This window comes from Sarcophilus harrisii, chromosome 2 (assembly GCF_902635505.1).
Source record: "Sarcophilus harrisii chromosome 2, mSarHar1.11, whole genome shotgun sequence".
Taxonomy (NCBI): Eukaryota; Metazoa; Chordata; class Mammalia; order Dasyuromorphia; family Dasyuridae; genus Sarcophilus; species Sarcophilus harrisii.
In genome coordinates, this window is record NC_045427.1 from 330520975 (window position 1) to 330542126 (window position 21152).

General features: G+C 33.2%; 1 protein-coding gene across 9 annotated transcripts in view; it reads right to left on the bottom strand.

The window, feature by feature from the left end:
- DDHD1 (DDHD domain containing 1) overlaps nt 1-21152 on the bottom strand; it is a 139626-nt gene that overhangs the window by 22401 nt on the left and 96073 nt on the right. For all 9 annotated transcript variants that reach the window (XM_031952851.1, XM_031952846.1, XM_031952850.1 and 6 more), the window contains 2 exons: nt 17861-18123; nt 16745-16820 (listed from right to left, as the gene is read on the bottom strand). In XM_031952851.1, the coding sequence (XP_031808711.1) occupies nt 16745-16820; nt 17861-18123 (339 nt within the window). The remainder of the gene's footprint in view (nt 1-16744; nt 16821-17860; nt 18124-21152) is intronic.

A 21152-nucleotide genomic window follows, 5' to 3' on the forward strand; every position in this document is an offset into this window, starting at 1 on the left:
GCTCTGTTACATGAAATACATGAAAAGAAGTGAAAACAGCTGATGATGGGAGTAATCTACCACAGAAGTTTGGCAGAATAAGATCAGCAATATAAGAACTAAAGAATCTCAAGAAAATAGGAGAATGTAGAGTGGGATTCATCATCAAGAGGCCATGATAGGAAAAGAAGAATGTAGTAAGTGCAGAAATGATGGTCTAGGAAAGAAACCAGTGGGGTTGGGAAGAGAAGAGGAGTTGAAAGCTTGAAAGTCATAATGTACATAGAGAACAAAGTTTGGAGTAGCAAAGCAGGAGAGGTGAAATTAAAATAGACATCAATTAAAGAGAATTTCAGAGTTCATAAACATGGAAGTGGCATATTTACAGGTGATAGGAACATCTGGAAATGACAGGAAACTATTGGAATTTAATGAGTTAGGGAGTAACATAGTCAGACATGCTCTTTAGAAATTACTTTGACATTTGAGATTAAAAAGACCATCTCTTGTTTTATTTTACAACATGATTAATATGGAAATATGTTTTGCACAACTACACATGTTAACCTATATCAAATTGTTTACCTTCTCAATGAGGGGATAGTGAGAAAGGAGGAGAATTGCTAAATGTTAAAAATTATTACATTTTTTTGGGGAAATTAATTGGGGGAAAATAAAATACCAAACAAATTTTAAGAAACAGAAAAAAAAAAAGAGCAAGACCATTTTTGTGTGTGGCTGAGGCAAGATGGTCATGGGAATTGTGTAAATTGAGGAAATGGGAGGTCAAGGGATTTGAGGGAGTATCATTATGTATATTGCAGTAACCTAATATAAAGGCAGGAAATGGGGAGGAAAAAGATTGAACCAGACTTTGAATTAACTGAGGAATAAAAGGGAATGTCTTGGAAGTCAGCAGACAACAGCTACTGAATTCTGATTCTGTGATGATCAACTATGCAAGACTTGGTTCTTCTCATTGCTCCAAGGTAACCCCAATAGGCTTTGGAAAGAAAATACCATCTGCACTCAGAAAAAGAAATATGGAGACTGAATATAAATCAACACATATTATATTCAATTCTTTTTTATTTTTTCCTTTCTTGTGATTTTTCCCTTTTGTTTTGATTTATCTCTTCCAATATGATTCAAAAAGAACTATGTATTAAAAAGTTAATTCCAAGAGACTTTGGACAGAAAATGCCATTTGCATCCAGAAAAAGAACTATAGAGATTGATTGTAAATCAACACATGCTATGTTCCCTTCTGTTTTGTTTTTTTTCCTTTCCTATGATATTTCCCTTTTGTTGACTTTTTTCTCTCAACATGATTCACAAAGAAATGTTTATTAAATAAATTAATTAAAAAAAAAGAAAAACAAGTTAATATGCATGTATAACCAGAAAAAAATAATAATAAAAAAAAGGATAGGACAATGGAGGGTGGAGAATTAATTTGAATAATGACTATTTGAAGGGAGAGTTCAGAATCACAGGGATGATTAGGGTACGATAGGGAAAGTTTGTTAGTCATAGAAAAAAAATTTAAAGATATTGTATAGTCTTAGGTTGGAGTTTTCTATGGCCTTTAAGTAGTTCAAATGAAAGGACAAATTTTGGAAAATGAAAGAACAGTGCTGTTATTCTCTTTTGCCAAAACAAGAAACCAGGCTGGTGACTTGAAAAGCCCTTTTTCCTATTCCTTGGGAGTAAATAATCTGATGCTTGAAAGAATGGTGTTCTCTTCTCTCTCAGCAAGAAGCAGGAAACTTACCCTAATGGAATGCGTCCTCTACCATTACTCTAAAGGCAGGAAATTGGTACAAGTTAAAATAGTATTTTTCTTCTTGAGAAAGGCTGAAGACAGACTTGAGACCTAACGTTTTCTCCTCTTCTCAAAAAGAGAGGACTGTGGTGCTTGATGGAATGTGTAACCCTCTCTGGAGGCAGGAAATCTGGTGTGATAGAATGGTGCCTCTTCCCTTTACTCCAAAGGTAAGAGACTGATGATTGATGGTACGAATCCTGGTGAGGAATGATTAGGATTTGAGGTAGTTCATTTTGAATGGAGAAAACTGATAAAATTTTTAATAGACTGGATAGGAAAAAGGAGATCATATTAAATATTATAGATTTAGAGATGGAAGAGACCTTAAAATAGGGGTGTTGGACTAAATACCCAACGCCCCTATTTTATCAATAAACTGAAGTCTTAAGAGGGAAAGTGAATACCCTGATACTGTCTTGATAAGTACCCACCAGATGCAAGATTGAACCCAGATCTTTTGATTTCAAGCCATTATTCATCCCATTATATCATACTCTTCTCAATGATCCTGAAGTGAAACAGTCAAATGACTGAAGAAGAATGAAACCCTTAAAAAAAGGAAATTAAGAAGTAGGCTTAAAAGTAGGTTGTAGGAGAAATATTGCAATTTCTACGGTGGATGTGCTGCAAATGAACTGATGCTGACTGAATCAAGCAGAACCAGAAATAAATTGTACATAATAACAGCAAGATTTTGTGATGACCAACTATGAAAGACTTGGTTCTTCTTGGTGCTTCAAGGCAACCCCGATAGATTTTGGAAAGAAAATGCCATCGCATCCAGAAAAAGAACTATGGAGGTTGAATATAAATCAATGCAAGCTAATATTCAATTCTTTTTTTTTTTTTTTTTTTTTTTTTTGTGATTTTTCCCCTATGCCTTCAGGGCAGTGAACTAGAGATATCCAGTAAGCAGTTCTTAATTAAGAACTCTAGCTCAAGAGACAGATGAGTAGGTTATTTAGATTTGTAAGTCATTTATTAATTTAACTCATGGAATCTAATGTGATTACTGATTCTAGACAGAAGAGAATCAGGTCTCACAATAAAATTTATTTGTGAATGAAAAATATGACAAAGATTATGAATTGTTAGAAGAAATTTAAAATAATCCATATGAGGAAAAATAATAAATATATAAATAAATGTCAAAAAAATCTGGAGAGGAAGAGAAAGTATTCAGGCATGACTGATTAAGTAATTTGTCAATAAGCATCTCTTAAGTGTCTGGTACATGCCACATACACAGAATAAAATAATAATTAAAAAAAGGAGTTAAAATCTATGCTCTCAAGAAGTTTTCATTCTATTAGAGGAGATAATGTGTGTAGGTGTCTTACATATCTTACACACACACTCACTCTTCAAAAATAATGGGAAAGAAGGGAGACTGTTAGCTGTGGGGATGAGAAACAGCTTCATTTAAAGGTAGTACTTGAGATGAGCTTTGAAAGAAATCATTGACTCCAAGAGGCAGAGATGAAGAGGAAATAAATTCCAGGAATGGCAGCAAGGAGATCAGGTTAGGACAAAGAATGAGGGCAATGAGTAATGTATAATAAGTTTGAAAAAAAAAAAAAAGATAGGAAATAGGATGCAAAGGGATTTAAGCTACTGAGGGATCTAAGTAGGTAGCACAGTGAACTGAGTACAGGTCCTGGAGTCAGGAAGGTTTGAATTCTAATTTGGCATCAGTCACTTACTAGCTATATGATCTTGAGCAAGTTACTTTTCTCTTTTCCTTTTCTTTCTTTCTTCCCTTCCTTCTCATGCCAAACAAACAAAAAAAAATTATATTGATGATAATGGTAATGGAAGGCAAGAGAGTTTATGGAGCAGGGAATGATTTGAACTTTTAGAAAATCACTTTGGCAGTTCTGTAAATAGTTTGGAGAAATGAAAGATGAGGTAGTGAGAACATTTAGGAAGTTACTACAATAGTTCAAGCAAAAGGTGATAAGAGACTAAGACAAACTCTATGTGAATAGAAAGAAAGGGTTGGATGTGAGATAGAATGGGGCAGTATTATCTTTCTCACAGAGAAATCACCCTACTCCTGTCACGCTTTGACAAAACCGAATCTTGGGCCTTCACTGTATAAAGACACTTCGATAATCATTTACTATCCTACTTATAATAGCTATTCAAAACTTTTTCATTCCTGTCAATATATTTCATTCACAATCCCTATCCCTCTAATACCTCAGTTTAGGACTTCATCTTGCATTCGACTGATTAAAATTGAGGCCATTTTCTTCTTTTTTAAATATCTTCAAGAACCATCTACTAAGATATACTAATATCTATTCCCCATTCTTTAAAAAAAAAAACAATTTTTGATCCAACCATCCTCATTATCTTCTCTTCTCCCTTTCTCAGTTAAACTCCTTGAAAAACCCACCTAAAAGGGCTTAATTTCTGTATTTTTTTTCATTGCATTATTCAACTGAAGCTGTTTCTCCTAAGTTACAAATGATTTCTTCATTGGTAAATGTAATGGCTGTTTTTTCAATCCTCATTCTTCTTGCTTTCTCTGTAGTTAACATTATCTATCACCCTTTTCTCTCAGATACTCTTTCCTTAACTATGAAATCCACCAGTCTTTTCCTATTACTCACACTTTCTGATTTCTTTAAATTATTTGGTCCTTCAGAACACCAGTCCCACATTAAGTGCCTATTCTAACTGGATATATCACAGACATCTTAAATTCAAATATTAAACAAAACTATCTCTCTTGTGAACACTTATGTAGAGAGAATCACCATCCTTTCAGTCACTCAGGTTTGAAACCTATGTTTCCCATTCTGAATTCATTCAACATATTCAATAAATTGCCAAATCTTCCTAACTCTAACTAAAGGCAACTAGTCAAGCATTTCTATTAAAGTAAAATTATGTAGCAAAGGGCTAGGAATAGAAAAAAAGATTTTCAAGGAATTCTTAATGGTGAAGATGACATGCAAATAACAGAAATACACACATCATTAATTAGAAATTAATCTCAGAGGAAAGAGGAAAAGGAGGAGAAGAGAGATAGCCAACTTCTTTTTTTTCCAGAAGATAGGATTTTGGCTTGAAGCGAGTACTGAGAGCATTTTGGGTAGGGAATCTAGCCAATGAAAAGGCATGAAATCAGATGACTGTGACAATTGAGAAAAAACAGAGATCAGGAAGAATGAAGACTGAGAAAAGGCCATTATATTAGGCAATGAAAATCAAGTTTGGAGGGAATAAACTGGCCAAATACAAGTACACAGCCACTCACATTTTTTTCAGTCTTATACTGAACTCTGACCATAATTTTGAGTATATGGACCTTTACTGACAAGGTGATACAGATATCTTTTTGGTATGCTGCCCACATTTGCCATAGCTTTCCTTCAAGGAGCAAACATCTTTTAAATATCATGGTTGAAGTTGCTGCCTGCATAGATCTTAGAGCCCAAGAATATAAAATTCAACATTGCTTTCATTCCTTCTTCTATTGGCGAGGAAGTGACGGGAACAGTTGCCAAGATATTAGGTGGGGTTTGCATTCTTTCTTTCTTTTTTCTAATGTTCAGCTTCAAGTCAACTTTTATACTATTCTCTTTCACTCTCATCAAGAAGCTACTTAATTCTTCACTTTCTGCCATCAGAGTGCATATATAATAAGCATATCTGAGATTGTTGATATTCCTCCTGATGAACTTAATTCCAGATCCTGATTTGTTTAGCCTACTATTTTGCATGATGTATTCTGCATACAAGTTAAATAAATAAGGTGACTTATGCAGCCTTGCTGTACTCCTTTTCTGATCTTAAATCAATTGTTGCATGCTTGGTTTTAACTATTGCTACTTGATCCACATACAAGTTCCCCAGGAGACAAAATGATCCCATCTCTGAGGATTTGCTACATTTTATTGTGACCTACATAGTCAAAGGCTTTAGTTTAGTTACTTATTTTACTTATTACTCTGGATACCTGGGCAAGGTCTTAAGTGACTGCAGGGTGCCACTGCATACCAACTTGCCTCTGGAGTCAGCTATTTGTAAATCATCTTATTGGATAGCCATTTTGCTTTCTTGGTCTTTTTATTTTGAAGTGCTTTCTGTTCAATATTGCAAACTTCAGTCCATAGTTCTTTAGGCACTTAACCTATCAGATTCAATCCCTTACTTGTACTCATCAATTCTATTTCTAATTCTATATTCCTAAGGGATGTTATCTAGGACATACCTATATGATCTGATATTTTTTCCTACTTTTTAAAATTTAAGTCTGAATTTTGCAATAAGAAGCTTATAGTCTGAACCATAATCAGTTTCATGTCTTGTTTTAATTGACTACAGTCCACCTTTGGCTACAAAATATATAATCAATCTGATTTCTATGTTAACCATCTGATAAACTCCATGTATAGAGTCAACTTTTTGAGTTGGTAAAAAAAGTGTTTGCTAGATCTGTAAGTTATTTGGTCAAAACTCTTATTAGTCTCCACCCTGCTTCATTTTGTACTCCAAGGCCAAACTTGCCTATAATTTAAATTATCTTTTGATTTCCCACTTTAGCAGTACAATGAATGTGACATCATTTTGGAGTTTGTTTGTTTTTTTAAACTGGAAGATGTAGATTTTCATAAAACTGATCAACTTTGGCCTCTCTGGCCAATAGTTATTGGAGCATAGACTTGCATTACTGTTATGGTGAATGATTTGCCTTAGATTTGAACAGATATTGTCATTTTTGAGATTTTATCCTAATTACTGCTTCTCTCATTCTTTTATTGATTATGAGGGCTACTGCATTTCTTCTAATGGATTCTTACCCACATACTTCGTTTCTTCTAAGAGATTCTTGCCCAGGTTAATATAAATGGTAATCATCTGAATTAATTTCACCTGTTCTTGTCCATTTAACTCACTAACACCCAAGTTATCCATCTTTTACTCTTTCTACATCCTGTTTGACCACAGCAGCTTATCTTGGATTATAGATCTTACATTCAAAATTCCTATACAGTACTGATCTTTATACCATTGAACTTTCCTTTTGTCATCAAACACATCTGCAGCTGAGCTTCCTTTTGGCAATGGCCCAGTCATTCATTAGCATAGGCACTACTTCTAGTTGTACCTCTACTCTTCCTCAGTAGCATATTGAACACCTAATAAATTGGGAAATGGATGAATATGACATATTTTATATGATATGAAAATTATGGAATATTAATATTTTTAAAGAATGAAGAGATGATTTCAGAAACACCTAGAAAAGCCTAGGTGAAAAAACTCACAGAGTAAAATATATAATTTTTCCTAAAATAGCTATGTTATAAAAACAATTTTGAAAGATAAGATGACGAAATAATCAATTCTAATTTCATATGAATGAAAAAACAAAAACAAAACAACAATTCACTATCTCATTATAAACGATAGATAAACATGAAAAATAAATGCATTTTTCTTTTAGTATGGTTGAGGTGGAAATTCGTTTTGCTTTACTATATTTATATAATAAAAAGGTTTTTGTATTTCTTTCAATTTTTCCTCCCAATGAAGACTTGATAATTGGAAAAAAAAATCAAATTTTAAGTTCTTCCTGAAGTGGAGGTATCTCTTCTAAGAAGGAAGAAGTCATTTGTCTTCCAAATATGCTACCGCTGAGCTAAAGAAGTTATCTAGGAAGATATCTAGTAAGGCTCAGAAAAACAAGAGAAATACAGTAGTTCATGATTCCTTGCTAAGAGATAATTAGGGAAAAACAACAAAATAACAGTAAGTTATCATTTATATAATATTTTAAAGTTTGCAAAGTGCTTCACAGTATGTATTCTTTCATCTGTACAAATATCCTGGAAGGGAGGTGCAATTATTATTCCCATTTGACAGATGAAACAAGTAAGACAGACAGAGATTAAATGACTCAGCAATGTCACACAACTAGTAATTAAATATATAAGTTGGGATTTGAACTCAGGGCTTCTTGATTGCTGTTAACCTGAAAAAAATGAGGGCATGTACCTAAGGCATAAGTGGCTTAAGGGACACAATGGAAAGAATGCTGGGTCTGGAGTCAGGAAGACCTGAATTCAAATCTGACCTCTATTTCTCATTAGCTAAGTATGTGACCCTGGGAAAGTTACTTAACCCTATTTGTCTCAATTTCTTCATCTGTAAAATGAACAAAAGGAAATGGCAAACCTCTCCAGTATCTCTGCCAAGAAAATCCCAAAGTCACAAAAAGTCAGATATGACTGAAAAACAATTTGATAACAACCACCTAAGAGACATTTCCAAATGAACAACAACTACCCAATTTTGGTGATTTATATAAACACAAATGACATTTCCAGAAGAAAACTAAAAATCACTACCAACAATCGTAATCCTTACACAAAAAAGCAAAAAAACACAAGAGCTCATGTTGTTTTTTCTTTATTGTCAGTTGCCTTTGAAAGTAAAGGTCACAAAAGAAAATTTATTTTGGGAAGTATTTGAGAATGGATTTTGGATTTATGGATAATTTCTTACAATTAGAATTGACAGACTCTTACTCAAAGATGGAATTCACCGGACAAAACCTGTTAAGAACATATTTGCTAGGTATCTTACAAATCTAACAAAAAAAACCCTTATGCTAAAAAAAGATGAAGGTAAAGATTGCCTATGCCTATCCCCCAAGGCAAATTCTACAGGGAATAGGCAGAAAGAAGAAATAGGAAAGCAGTTAAGGCACAAAGAAATACAAGGAGAAAAAGTTACCTATGGCATCAAATGTCAATATGAAAACATGCAGCATTTAGGCAACAAAGAAGAAAATGGAGGTCATAAAGTAAATTTGACCAAATCAGTATCACTGAGACTTGGTGAGATGAAATCTATGCTCTAGGGGAAAAAACCTGATTTAATATAGATAGGATAAGTAAAAGAGAAAAAACAAAAGTGAAAAAAAATGTGGGAAGATAGAAGGTAGTACTATATATTAAAAAGATAATCATGAGAAAATCCTCAAAAATTATATTTGACAGAAGGCAAAAAAAGAGAGAACAAATGATTCTGTCATTGGAATATACTATAGACCATCTGGACTGAAAGAGAAGATAACTAAAGAATTTTAGGGAAAAGATTATATGCCTGGAAACATAAGAGCAAGTAAGGATGGAGAATTGCAATTATCCAGATATTTGTGGGAGTGTCTTCTGCCAAATCAAAGCAAACAGTGACTTAATTGGGTATGATAATTTCATGTTTCATGCTTCCAATGCATGAAAAGCCTGTTTCATGTTTCCAAAGGAAGAGGAATTAATAATGGGAAATTCTATTTTGGATCTGATTCCTACTAAAAGGAAGGAACTATTTGCTAAAGGGAGCATGAGAGGAAGTTTGGAGGATTCAACTGTTCCATCCATTTGAGACAGAAATGAGAAGAAATTTGGGCATAGTCTGATTTGCAACTGAGATTTTTGAGAATGCAGAGACTCCCAAGGAGTAAGAAGAAATATAGGTACACTAAAATGTTTCAGAATAAATCAATCCAGGAGTGATGGGAGCTCAAGAATAAAATTTTGAAGATGTAATGGGAAATAATTTCAGTGAAGAGGGAAAATGGGATGTTTGAAAAGACCAATGTGGATGCTTGGATGCAATTAACTGAGATTTTTTTTTAAAAAGTTATGTACAAAAGATGGAAGTAGGAACAAGTAACATGGTACATATTTTCCTGTAAAAAATATGTGAAGAATGGTAAAGTACAAAATACGCTGAAGCTGTCCAGAAAAGCTAACAACAGTTTTTCTTTTTTAAAAGTACTATATTGTTTTGGTCAACCTGCCACCTGGGGAAGGGGATGGGGAGAAGGAGGGGAAAAATTGGAAAAAAAGGTTTTGCAAATTGTCAATGCTGAAAAATTACCCATGCATAGATCTTGTAAATAAAGAGCTATAATAATAATTTTTTTAAAAAAGTACTATTATATTAAGAGAAGTTCAAAGAAAAGAAAGGGCCTTTATGGAGAATGAACTTTACAGTGAAATGACAGATAAAAATTGAATTAATACTCAAGATAGGACATAATAAAGGAAGTTGTCCTTGATAAATTTAAGTCATCTGGTCGAGATGAGTTATATCTGTGCATTGTGGAGGGGGAAAAAAAAACAACCTAGCAGATATAATTGCTGACACTGGTCAGTGATATCAGTAATATTTATGGATAACTAGAAATGCCACAAAACTGGCAAATGATGTTTCATTTTCAAAAAAAAAAATTCTAGAATGAAATATTAACGACATAATTGGTAAATACCTAGAAAGAAAAGTTAAGATTACAAAGAACCACATCATGAATTCATTAAGCCAGACCACGACAGACTAACTTTAGCTTTTTTCCCACAAGGATAAGGAAAATGCTGTGAATATAATTTACCTAGTTTTCTACTAAATTTCTGAAAAAAAGTATTTCTTATTATTCTTGTAGAGATACTGAATAAATTTGGATTAGATACAATCAGATGGATTCAGAACTGGTTAGATGGTATGGTTCAATGGTAGCTGAAGGTACCTAATAGACTACTTCAGAAATCTGTGCTTGGGTCTGTGCTATTAAACATTTTTACATCAATGACTTAGATAAAGGCATAGATTACTAGTACAGTTATAAAATTTGTAGATATTACAAAGCTGGGAGAAATAGCTAACATACTGCATAGAAGAATCAGGATCCAAAATAATCCTGACAGATTAGTGCATTGTAGAACGGTCTTGTGACTGAGTACAAAAAACTAACTTTATAAGAGTAAGCATAGACAAACCACAATTATTCTTAAAAAAATTTGGGAGTTTTAGTGGACTATAAGATGAATATGAATCAGCATTGTGATGTAGTATCTAAAAAAGAATAATGTGATCTGCAGCTGCATTAATAAGTAGAGAAGCACAGTTTCCAGAATAGGAGCCTGACTGTCATTGTATTCTGTCTACTTTGGGCTTTGTTTTGCAATATGGTTTTCAGTCCTGCATATCATAGATTAGGGATAATGATAAACTGAAAAGTGTCCAGAGGAAGAGAACTAAAATTGTAAAGGGCTTCGAGTCCATAACATAAAGACTGACTGAAGGCAGTTTACCCTGGAGAAGATATGAGGAGACATGATAGCTGTTTTCAGGTGTGACATGAGGAACAGGATCTAGACTTATTTTATTTGATCCCAGAAAGCAAAACCAGAAACAATAGGCAGAAGTTACAAAAAGATAAATTTAGATTTGATGTCAGGAAAAATTCCTAACAATGTTTTCCAAAAGTGTAATAACCTGACTTAAGAGGTAACTCAGTTCCCACTTCATGGGGATCTACAAGCTATGTTATAATGAGGATTCTTTTTGTTTAAGACTTGATGATGTACAGAAGTTCGTTCCATCCTGAAATTCTGATTTAGTGACTTACCGAAAGCTAGTGTGTGGCAAGGCTAGAACTCCAACCCAAATCTTCTGATGTCATATTCAGTGCATTCTTCATTAACATTACAGAGTAATCTTCCAAAAGAGGAATTAAAAAAAAAAGTCTTGCTATATAATATGGAATCTGAGTAGCCCACAACATTGAGATTTTCTTAAAGTGTTTTTCTTTAAAATTTTTATAATATAATGTTTTTACATTAATCTTCATTTTTAAGTATATACTCCATTTTTCTACCCAGTAAGCTATGCCTTGTAATAAAGAATAAAAAAGGGGAAAAACAATGTTTATTACAAGCAAAATCAGCCTACACATCAACTAAGCCAGATGATACAAGTAATATTCCACTCTTATGGTTCACCACTTCCGTAAGGAAAAGAGAATAATACATTTTTTTCAATTCCTCTTCGGCCCAATTTTGGTTATTATAATTATATAGCATTCAGTTTCTTTTTGTTTTGGTTTTTTCTTTATATTTCCATTGTTGCCATACAATATTGTTATATACATTTCTGCTTAACTAATCCTTTTGTCAGTTTAGTTTTTCATGTTACTTTGAGTTCTTCATCATTTTTAATTAAAAGTAATAATTCATTAAATTCATACACAATTTATTTAGTCATTTGCCAAAGTATAGGCATCTATGTTACTTGCAGGTCTCCAATACCAAAAAAGTACTGCTTTCTTTCTGTTTATTACCTCTGGGAGCTATGTATACCACTGAAATCTGTGCTGCTAAAAACAAGATTTGTCAGCACGCATTCATAGCAAAAAAGTACAAAGTTCATTAAGTTTATTTTTGTGTATGCTTTTTACTAAATTACAATGTACCCTTTTAGCAAATACTGAAAAAAAAAACCAAATTAGAAATTATTCATTTTAAATTAAAGAATAAATTACAGGCCTAATTATTATATTCAAAAGATCTAACACTATATTTTAAAGTAGAATTTGACTTACATATAACTTTTGGCATAGCAAAAATCAAATTGGACTCCAGAGTCCAAAAACGTAGGTTTCTTCCCACTTACTAATCATAAGAATTTGGCTATGTCACTTAATTTGTCTAAATTTTAGTTTTCTGAGCTGTAAAATGAAAATTTATCTTAGTCTATTTCATAGGATTATTGTAAAAAATGAATGGGTTAACATGTGATAATGATGAAGCTGTTTATTACACAAACATGAATATAAAGTAGTTGGGGGGAATTTCTTATTTCATGTACAAATGGTTTTCCATGTTTCCTAAGAGTGAGCTGAACACCAATTCAGATGGCTAACTAGCCCTTGTGGAGCTAGGATGTGTTCTTTTGGGGGAAGATATTTCCCTTATTTCAAGCAGGGTTGAAAGGGTGAAAAAGCAGCAGTGATACTTGGGCCATTTACCTCTTTAATCAAAAGCATATCATTCTTTTTGCACAAAAATGGGAAGATAAGAGCATAATACAGAGAAGAGGTTTGTGTCACTCTATGTAACACAAAAAACTTGCTTGTATGCAAGTTTACCCCTAGGGAAACTTCTCTCTGTGAAAATAGTGATGTTCAAAGTGATGTTGAGAATGAGGAGGAGGCATCCATGACTGAGCATGGGGAAGAAGAAGTAAGTTGAGGATATGTTTGTTATGTCTCACTTGATATTTATAATCATTAAGTAACAAAAAAAGTTGCCTTTGTTTTAGGAATTTTAAATGATTCTGACGTAGAATAAGTGGTACTTTGTGGAAGAAAGTTTTTAAGGTAATGTTTTGCTCCAATGAATTGGATGCTTTTCTATAATTAACAAATAATAAACATAATAATAAGTCTTCATTAGATCTTTTAGACAATTATGTGATTGTAAAGATGTGGTCCACTGTGGAATATACTTGCAAAAGCCTGCTTCTTATCTACTAATAGAAAATTATTAAAATGGGAAAACAGAGGGCAGCTAGATGGTATAGTGCAGGGAAACTTCTTACATAGGGGGCCAGTTCACTGTCCCTCAGACTGTTGGAGGGCAGGACTATAGTAAAAACAAAAACTTTGTTTTGTGGGCCTTTAAATAAAGAAACTTCATAGTCTTGGATGAGGGGGATAAATGTCCTCAGCTGCTGCATCTGGGTCGTGGGCCGTGGTTTAAGGACCCCTGGTATAGTGGATAGAGCACCAACTTTTAAGTCAGGAAGACCTGAGTTCAAATCTGACCTCAGACACTTAACACTTCGTAGCTGTGTGACTCTGGACAAGTCACTTAACCCCAATTGCCTCAGGAAAAAAAAAAAGGAAAACAGATGAACAGGCTAGTAGCCACTGCTATTTTCTTGATTCTTTTTCTCCATATTCACAAGGTCTAAGATTTTTCCCATTAGGCTTTGATATTTTCCATTCAGTTAACTCTTGTGAATGAATCTATCTCTCATTGCCCTCAATGCTTTTCTTATCTTTAATTTTGTGTCATTTCTACTTCCTTTTTAAGTACTTGTAACTCTGATATTAAGAGTCCAAATGAACTGGGAGTATATCCCAAAGAGATCATAAAAGAGAAAAAAGAATCCACGTGTGCAAAAATGTTTGCAGTAACCCTTTTTGCAGTGGCAAGGAACTGGGAACTAAGATGATGCCCATCAACTGGGGAATGGCTGAATAAGCTATAATATATGAATATAATGGAATTATTGCTCTATGAGAAATGATGAGTATACTGACTTCAGAAAAGCCTGGAAAGACTTAAATGAACTGATGGTGAGTGAAGTGAGCAGAACCAGTAGAATGCTGTATATAGTAACAGCAAGATTATGTGATGACCAAATATGGTAGATTTAACTTCTCAGCAAAATAGTGATCTAAGACAATTACAATAGACTGGATGGAAAATGTCATGTGTATCCAACAAGAGAACTATGGAGACTGGATGTGGATAGAAGCATAGTATTTTAACATCTTTTTGTTTGTCTGCTTTTTCCTTTTTGTAGTTTTTTCCCTTTTTGGTCTGATTTTTCTTGTATAACATGACAAATATGGAAATTCTTTTAGAAGAATTGTACTTATTTAATCTTTATCAGATTGGGAAAAGAGAAGGGTAGAGTAGGGAGGGAGAAAAATTGTTTAAAGAAATTAATGCTGGGGGCAGGGGCAGATAGGTGGCATAGTGGATAGAGCACCAGCTCTGAAGTCAGGAGGACCTGAGTTGAAATCTGGCCTCAAACACTAAACACTTCTTAGATGTGTGACGTTGGGCAAGTCACTTAACCCCAATTGACTCAGGGGAAAAAAATTAATGGTGAAAATCATCTTTATAAGTATTTGGAAAAATAAAATACAATTGAGAAAAAAAATTAAAGTGATAAATTAAAAAAAGAAAAAGAGTCCAAGTGAGATAATTTTATTTTCCTTGATGGTAAAAAAATTTTATTATATATATCTTTCAGATCTTTTTTATTTTTGTTTTGTTTCGTTTCTTATTTTCCTTCCATTTTATCTTGAAATGCACTTACATGACTTTGTTTATTTAGGTCTCCCACCAAGCTTTTTTGAAACTGATTTTTACCACTTGTTTTATACCAACATTCTAGCACTATTACCCAAGTGGTTTTGAGCCATGAAACACAAATGTATCTGAAAGACTCCAAGTAGTTTTGAGCCATGAAACACAAATGTATCTGAAAAACTGGAAATGAGTATCAGAGAATTATGGAGAAGTATGTAAAGGGTGTGAGCATGCTACATCATATTTTAATGAAGAAAAAAGAGTAAAAGATATCATCGGAAAATATACGGTAGGCATAAAAGATGGGATGATTATATTAAGAGGGATAACAGGTTGATATCTAGAAGGTTCCATCAGTATATTTGTAATCTTAGGAGAAAGAGGAGGATTCCAAAATGTTGGGGTAGAACTTCTCTAATAAATTTAGGGGAGGAAAAAATTAAGATTGCAATCTTCATTCCTAGAAGAAACCACCAAATTGATCAAATTACAGATCGATTTGAATATACCATCCTTGTGATTAATTTAGGCTTGAGTTATTTCAGTTCCAGAGGACACACTTTTTTCATTTTATTATTCTAGCTTTGTATACATTTTTATTTTTGTTCTAACAAGTTGGTCATTTATATACAAGAAAACTAATTTAGTAATGTTTCTCTCAGTAACAAGTTATTTCCCACCAATTAATATATATGTAAAAATCAATTTTATGTTTTTGGACAAATTATTATTTGTGATTCATTGCTTGTCATGTCCAGTGCCTCTTTTCAAAAAAGTATTTATCATACAAACATGAAACTGAATTGTCTATATGTTTTTGGTCTCCCATTTTTGTTGATCTACATCTTTCAAAATATTTCTCACTATATTCACTCACACTTTTATATTGAAGCTATAAAAGTCTATGTTGATTAAATCTGGCAGGACATTATCAGACCTTTCATAAAACCACAACTTCTCCTCGGCAATTGATACTGTTGTATTATTTGACAGTAGTCTTTTGGCAAGTACTTATGAACACTGCATTATGTGATGGCCAGAGGTTTCATGAAATAACGTTTCTGGTTGTATTAAGGTACACAATGAAACTAATTATACCTTTACCTCTCTGAGAAGAAATTGTTGACTATCTCTTTAGCACAAATTCTATTTTGGGGGAGTCTGTTCTGGCTTCAGTTATAGAACAAATGTCAAGAATGCTAAGATTCATTTCTTCCAGTAGTATATACATTTGTTGATTAGTGATCAAAGATACCACATTCAGAGTTCAAGTTTAAAGATGATCTAAAAACAATGTGATTTGTGTATCTTTTTCTCCTTCTTCCTGCAGAAGAACCCCTGGGGACCACTTTATATTCTTTATTTGAAAGGCCAAAGAATTCATCATGTAGCATGGTGATGATCCTCAGAAAATGGACAATCCATTTCTAGGCTTGTACTTGTAACATTTCCATTTTAGTAGAAATTTAAGGCAGTCAATATGTTTTTATTAAGTGTTTACTATATATGCTAGGCCGGAGCAGAGAGTAGGCACCTGTGTAGGAGTATAGTGATGAAGTCTACAGAGTAAGGAAGAAAGCCAAGAAGGAAATGAAAAATAGATAGTCTAGGCCCCTCTCAAAGGTGGAGGCTCCAAGGAGAATTCATCAAGGAGATGAGGCAAGTTCCAGGATAAGGAAGATCCAAGGATACCCTCTTACTCTGACAGTGTAGCAGGCCAAAATTTAATGGAGGGATCCTTACAGATGGAACATTCTAATTTTGATCCCTTCCTACCTAATATATTTAGCATAATGGCATATAGTAAGCACTCAAAAAAATATTAGTTTGTAGTCTCAGTACATAAAATGATGGTAGGTTGACAGAACCCAAGATCAGTGACTTTGCCATAAGTGACTGAGTTGAAGTAGAAGGAACTATATATCTAAAATGGTCTCATTTCTCAGCTGTAATTTTGTCATATGTAAAATGACAGTAAAAAAAATGCATACTAAAATGAACAATACAAACTTTGTATTTCTTTACATACCTTAAATTTTAAGGCAGGTGTTTGTGTCACAGTTGATGTCTTCAATCCTTGTAATCTTTCTTCAATTTCTTTCAACCTATAAAATTATATATTAAGTACATTTTAAAACTTTCACAAATTTAATATGATAAATTATAGTTAGTGAATAAAATATGCTAGAAATAATACATTATTTTCTAAGTGATGTAAACTTTAATCTTTGGGGGGAAGGGCTAGAAAAGAGCCTTGGGGGGAAGGGTGCTCCTCATTCCCAAACCCTCCCTGCCTCTGGGAAGGGCCACAACTATTCATGATAAGTAATCTCATTCAATTGGAGATCTTGGCCAGGGGCATAATCACCACCCTCTATTGAATCTAAAAACTAGCCTTTAATGTCCTTAGCCTCAAACCTCAGAAGGCTAATAAAAGGCAACTCTAAACCCCAAATCTTTGCTCCAGATCTTTGCTAAATAATGCCCTTCTGGACTTAGCCCACTGATGAAAATATTTTCTTCTCAGTGTAAGTCCATCTTTACAATAGTCCTAATAGGACCTTGCCCATTAAGAAAGATGTCTTCTTAGTGTACTGTTTTCTTAATGTAAATGAAATCCATTCTTTGCCACAAACCTTGTACCTATATTTATTGGGGTTTGAGAATTATTTTGCAAAATATGCACAACCAGCCAAGGGGAATCCCCATTGCTATTAGGGGATCTCTTACCCTCAATTCTTGCACCTCATCATAAGCATTTTAAAAAGAGATTTGGTCTTACTACTCTATAATTTTTTAACTTAAAAATCTATACAGAAACTAGGAACTCTTTCAGTAAAACAGAAGCTAAAGATCAAAGGAGATGACAATGTAGAGTGACAATTGTATTATAAACATAATTAAATAGCTATAGTATTTTTTAATATCTAAAAGTCAACTAGGACACAATGCTATAATCTTTAGTTTAAGGTTTATTATCTTTAAAATGTCAATTTCAAATGGAATAATTTCTGGAAAAGAATTCTTATTGGTCATTCTTTAAATAATAAATGTAAAGTAAGTGCAAATTGAATAAGTGCTTAGCAAGTATGTGGTATAATAGTAGGTATTAGAGAAACTATCATTATTATTATTATTACTTTACCGCTGCTTAGTTAGATAAAATTCATTTAGGAGATGTCGTTCTTCATAGCTCATCCATCTTTCATCAGGTAGCTCACTTTCCTTCTGCATCAGCTGTTCATAAAGTCGAACAGGATTCCAGCCAGTCATTATATCATAAGTGATCACACATCCTAAGGAATGTGACACTATTGAGACTTTCCCCCCCTTTTCTTCAAAGTCTGGATTCCGAGAACAGAAAAGCGAATATAATCGATTTAGCTCCTGCTGAAGACCTTTAACTAGCTGTTTGAGATAAGAAAGGAAAATAATAAAACTCAGAAATCAGGACTAAGCTATCTGAACTATTATATTATAGTTTTTCTAATTATTTTCAAAATAATTTCACTTATGTTCCAGTAATAATTATCTGTTGCTTCTGTTTATTTGTCAGAAGGAAAACTCATATATATATAAAAATATATATATATATATATATATATATATATATATATATATATATATATACACACACACACACATCCCCAATTATAAATCCTCCCCCTGCCCCAAAACTTTTAATTCCAATTTCAAATAAAATATTTACTAAATGCCTACTTATATGCAAGATGTTGTACTACATGATGAGAATATAAAGACAAATCATCCTTGCCCAGTAGGAATTTATATTCTTTTGAAGAAATCATCCCTGCCTTGTAGAAACTTACAAACTTAAAATATATATATAACACAAACTTTTAAAAGAGCTACTGTTTGAAACCCCCAACAAAACCATATTGTTAAAAGTAATACATCTAAATTAAGTTGCTTTTTGAGTGTGGAGCGGGGTAGAGAAAGGATATTATTATTCGTAGCAGTATTAACCTTATTCATTCAAAAGTCTTTCAAACTATTAGGTTTGTGAGTACAAAAATAAGGGGGGGGGGAAGTTGTATATTATTTCTGAAAAGCAGAATTTTTCTTTAAATTGAAAGGCTAACATTCTCAGACATACTATTCCTTTTCATTGTCTATATGTGAGAATCTTAAGATTTTGATATGGAGATGTCAGACTCCCCCCAACTTCTCACACTCTCCAAGTGTGCTTGAACCAGATTAAAATGTAATTGGAAAATAAGTAAAGTGTTCAGCAAAATACAACAACAAAAAAGTTATTTTGTTTGTTTCTATTTGAGTTTGACAGCATTGTTTTAGTAGATTGTTTTCAAGAATTTCTATATCCAAAAATCCACCCTATATCCAGTCTGAATTTAGCTTACATGACTTGATACTTATATTGAAAGCCTTTTATGGTAGGATTTGCCAGACTTTGAGCTCTACAGACACAACCTTCAAGAATCCAGGGTCATCTCTATGCCATGAGAAATCATAGAAAGATATTAGTGGAGTAATAAAGGAGTAATAATTCTAGTTAATAGCATTTTTTCTATTTTTCATATAATTGTATATGAAATTAGTAAGAAAAGTCCTTCATAATTGGCAGAATTCTACTTTTACACATGGATAAGTACAATAAATATGTGTGAAATGCTTGATTAACTAAAGAGTCTCCCTCTTTCCCTTTAAATTCTATTTTGATAGCAATGGACTTCTGAGATTATGTCCTTATCACAAGGAAATTAAGCTTCTAACTTAAAAAAAAAAAAAAAGTTGGCACTGGTAAGTGAATGACTTGCATTACATAGTATATGTTCAGAATTGGCTCTTGAAATTAGATTTTCCTGAATCTGAGGCCAGTTAAGTTTATATACCAACAAACTTTCCAGGATGGGAAAATTTAATTTCCAACTTATTTTGAGATACATTCTAAATGATTTTTAAAACCATTTCCCTCTTTCTACAAAATAAGACAACAGAAAGGGAGAATTACTTCTACAACTCTATCAATTATCACTGACGCTAGGGATTCTTCCTGGTTACTGAGCAAATTGCCCAACTTCCAAAAAGAACTTTTCTGAACTTTGTGATACCTTCTTATATATTCACTAAATAGGAAAAACAATTAAAAGTAACAAAATTCACTACCAGTAGGTGTGGTGTTCTCTTCTTTTCTATAATATATGATTGTTCTCTCTGTGGAGCAGATTTCTTAGGGAGGTTTTCTGGAGACAGCCTTAGTTTCAGTTGCGAGTAATAATCATTCCAAATACAGCCAGCTGATAAAATCCAAACGTTTATTTCTTATCTCTTTCCTTGGACCCGATTAGCTTTCTTAAGAGGCCTATCTCTCTGCTTGGTTCCAAGAGCTCTTGCAGCTTGTCCTTTGCCTCTGCTTTCTTCAGCCTACAGCCAGCACAAAGATGGAAGATGGAATGAATCTGTCTCCGCCTCCGAGAGTGGGCTTGTAGGCTTTTGTATCTCCCAGAGTGCTCCTTGGCCCTGAGAGCTTCTTGCTTATATGCTGTTCACCGAGTACACACCAATCATTATATCACTGGGAAACCATTATTTGTTGTATGATTAAATCAATGCTAAACTAGATTTAAACATTGTCTCCTCAATTCCACTTAATATCTATCTTGTTTCAAGTTCTGGCCCATAACATCTCCTCATAGGATCAGATCAATCACACTGAGCCATGCTAAATTAGATAATTATTTCCTCTATCAACTCTAATGAGTTAATGCTTTATAAGGATTCCAATAAGTGGGACTGTAGTAAATGTGGGCATCATTGGTAAAAACTGCAAATTTACTGAATATTTTTGTAGAACACTTCGGTGGTAGAAGGTAATCAATCATTAAACAAGTACAACCTATCATTACTATATAAGAGGTATTGGAGACATAAATAAAATGAAGAAAATAATTCTTACAAGCAATTTCTAATGGAAGAGACAAGTACAAATACAAAACATATAGAATATATGTTAGAAAATACAAATACAAACTAGTTAAATACAAGGTAGTTTTATAGGGAGGTTTCTAGAATTTGAGGGGATCAGGAAAAAATGCATGTAGAAGATAGTACTTGAACTGCTTCTTTAAAAAAAAAAAAAAGAATTCTATGACATGGAGGTAATTAAGGGGAAATTCCAGGCATGGAAAATGGTCAATGTAAAGGTACAGGGGACCAGAGATATGAGGAATAATAAGAAGTTCAGTTTGGCTCTATCGTATGATGTTAGAGGAGAGAGTAATATACAGTAAAATTGGAAAGAGAGGTTAGAGCCAGATTATGAAGAACTTCAAAAGCAAACAGAGCTATTTATATTTGAATCTAGAAGTTAGGAGTTGAATGAGTAGAGGAGTTACATGGTCAGATTGATACTTAAGGAGTAAGATGCAAAACATATTGCACAAGTTGAAATAGCA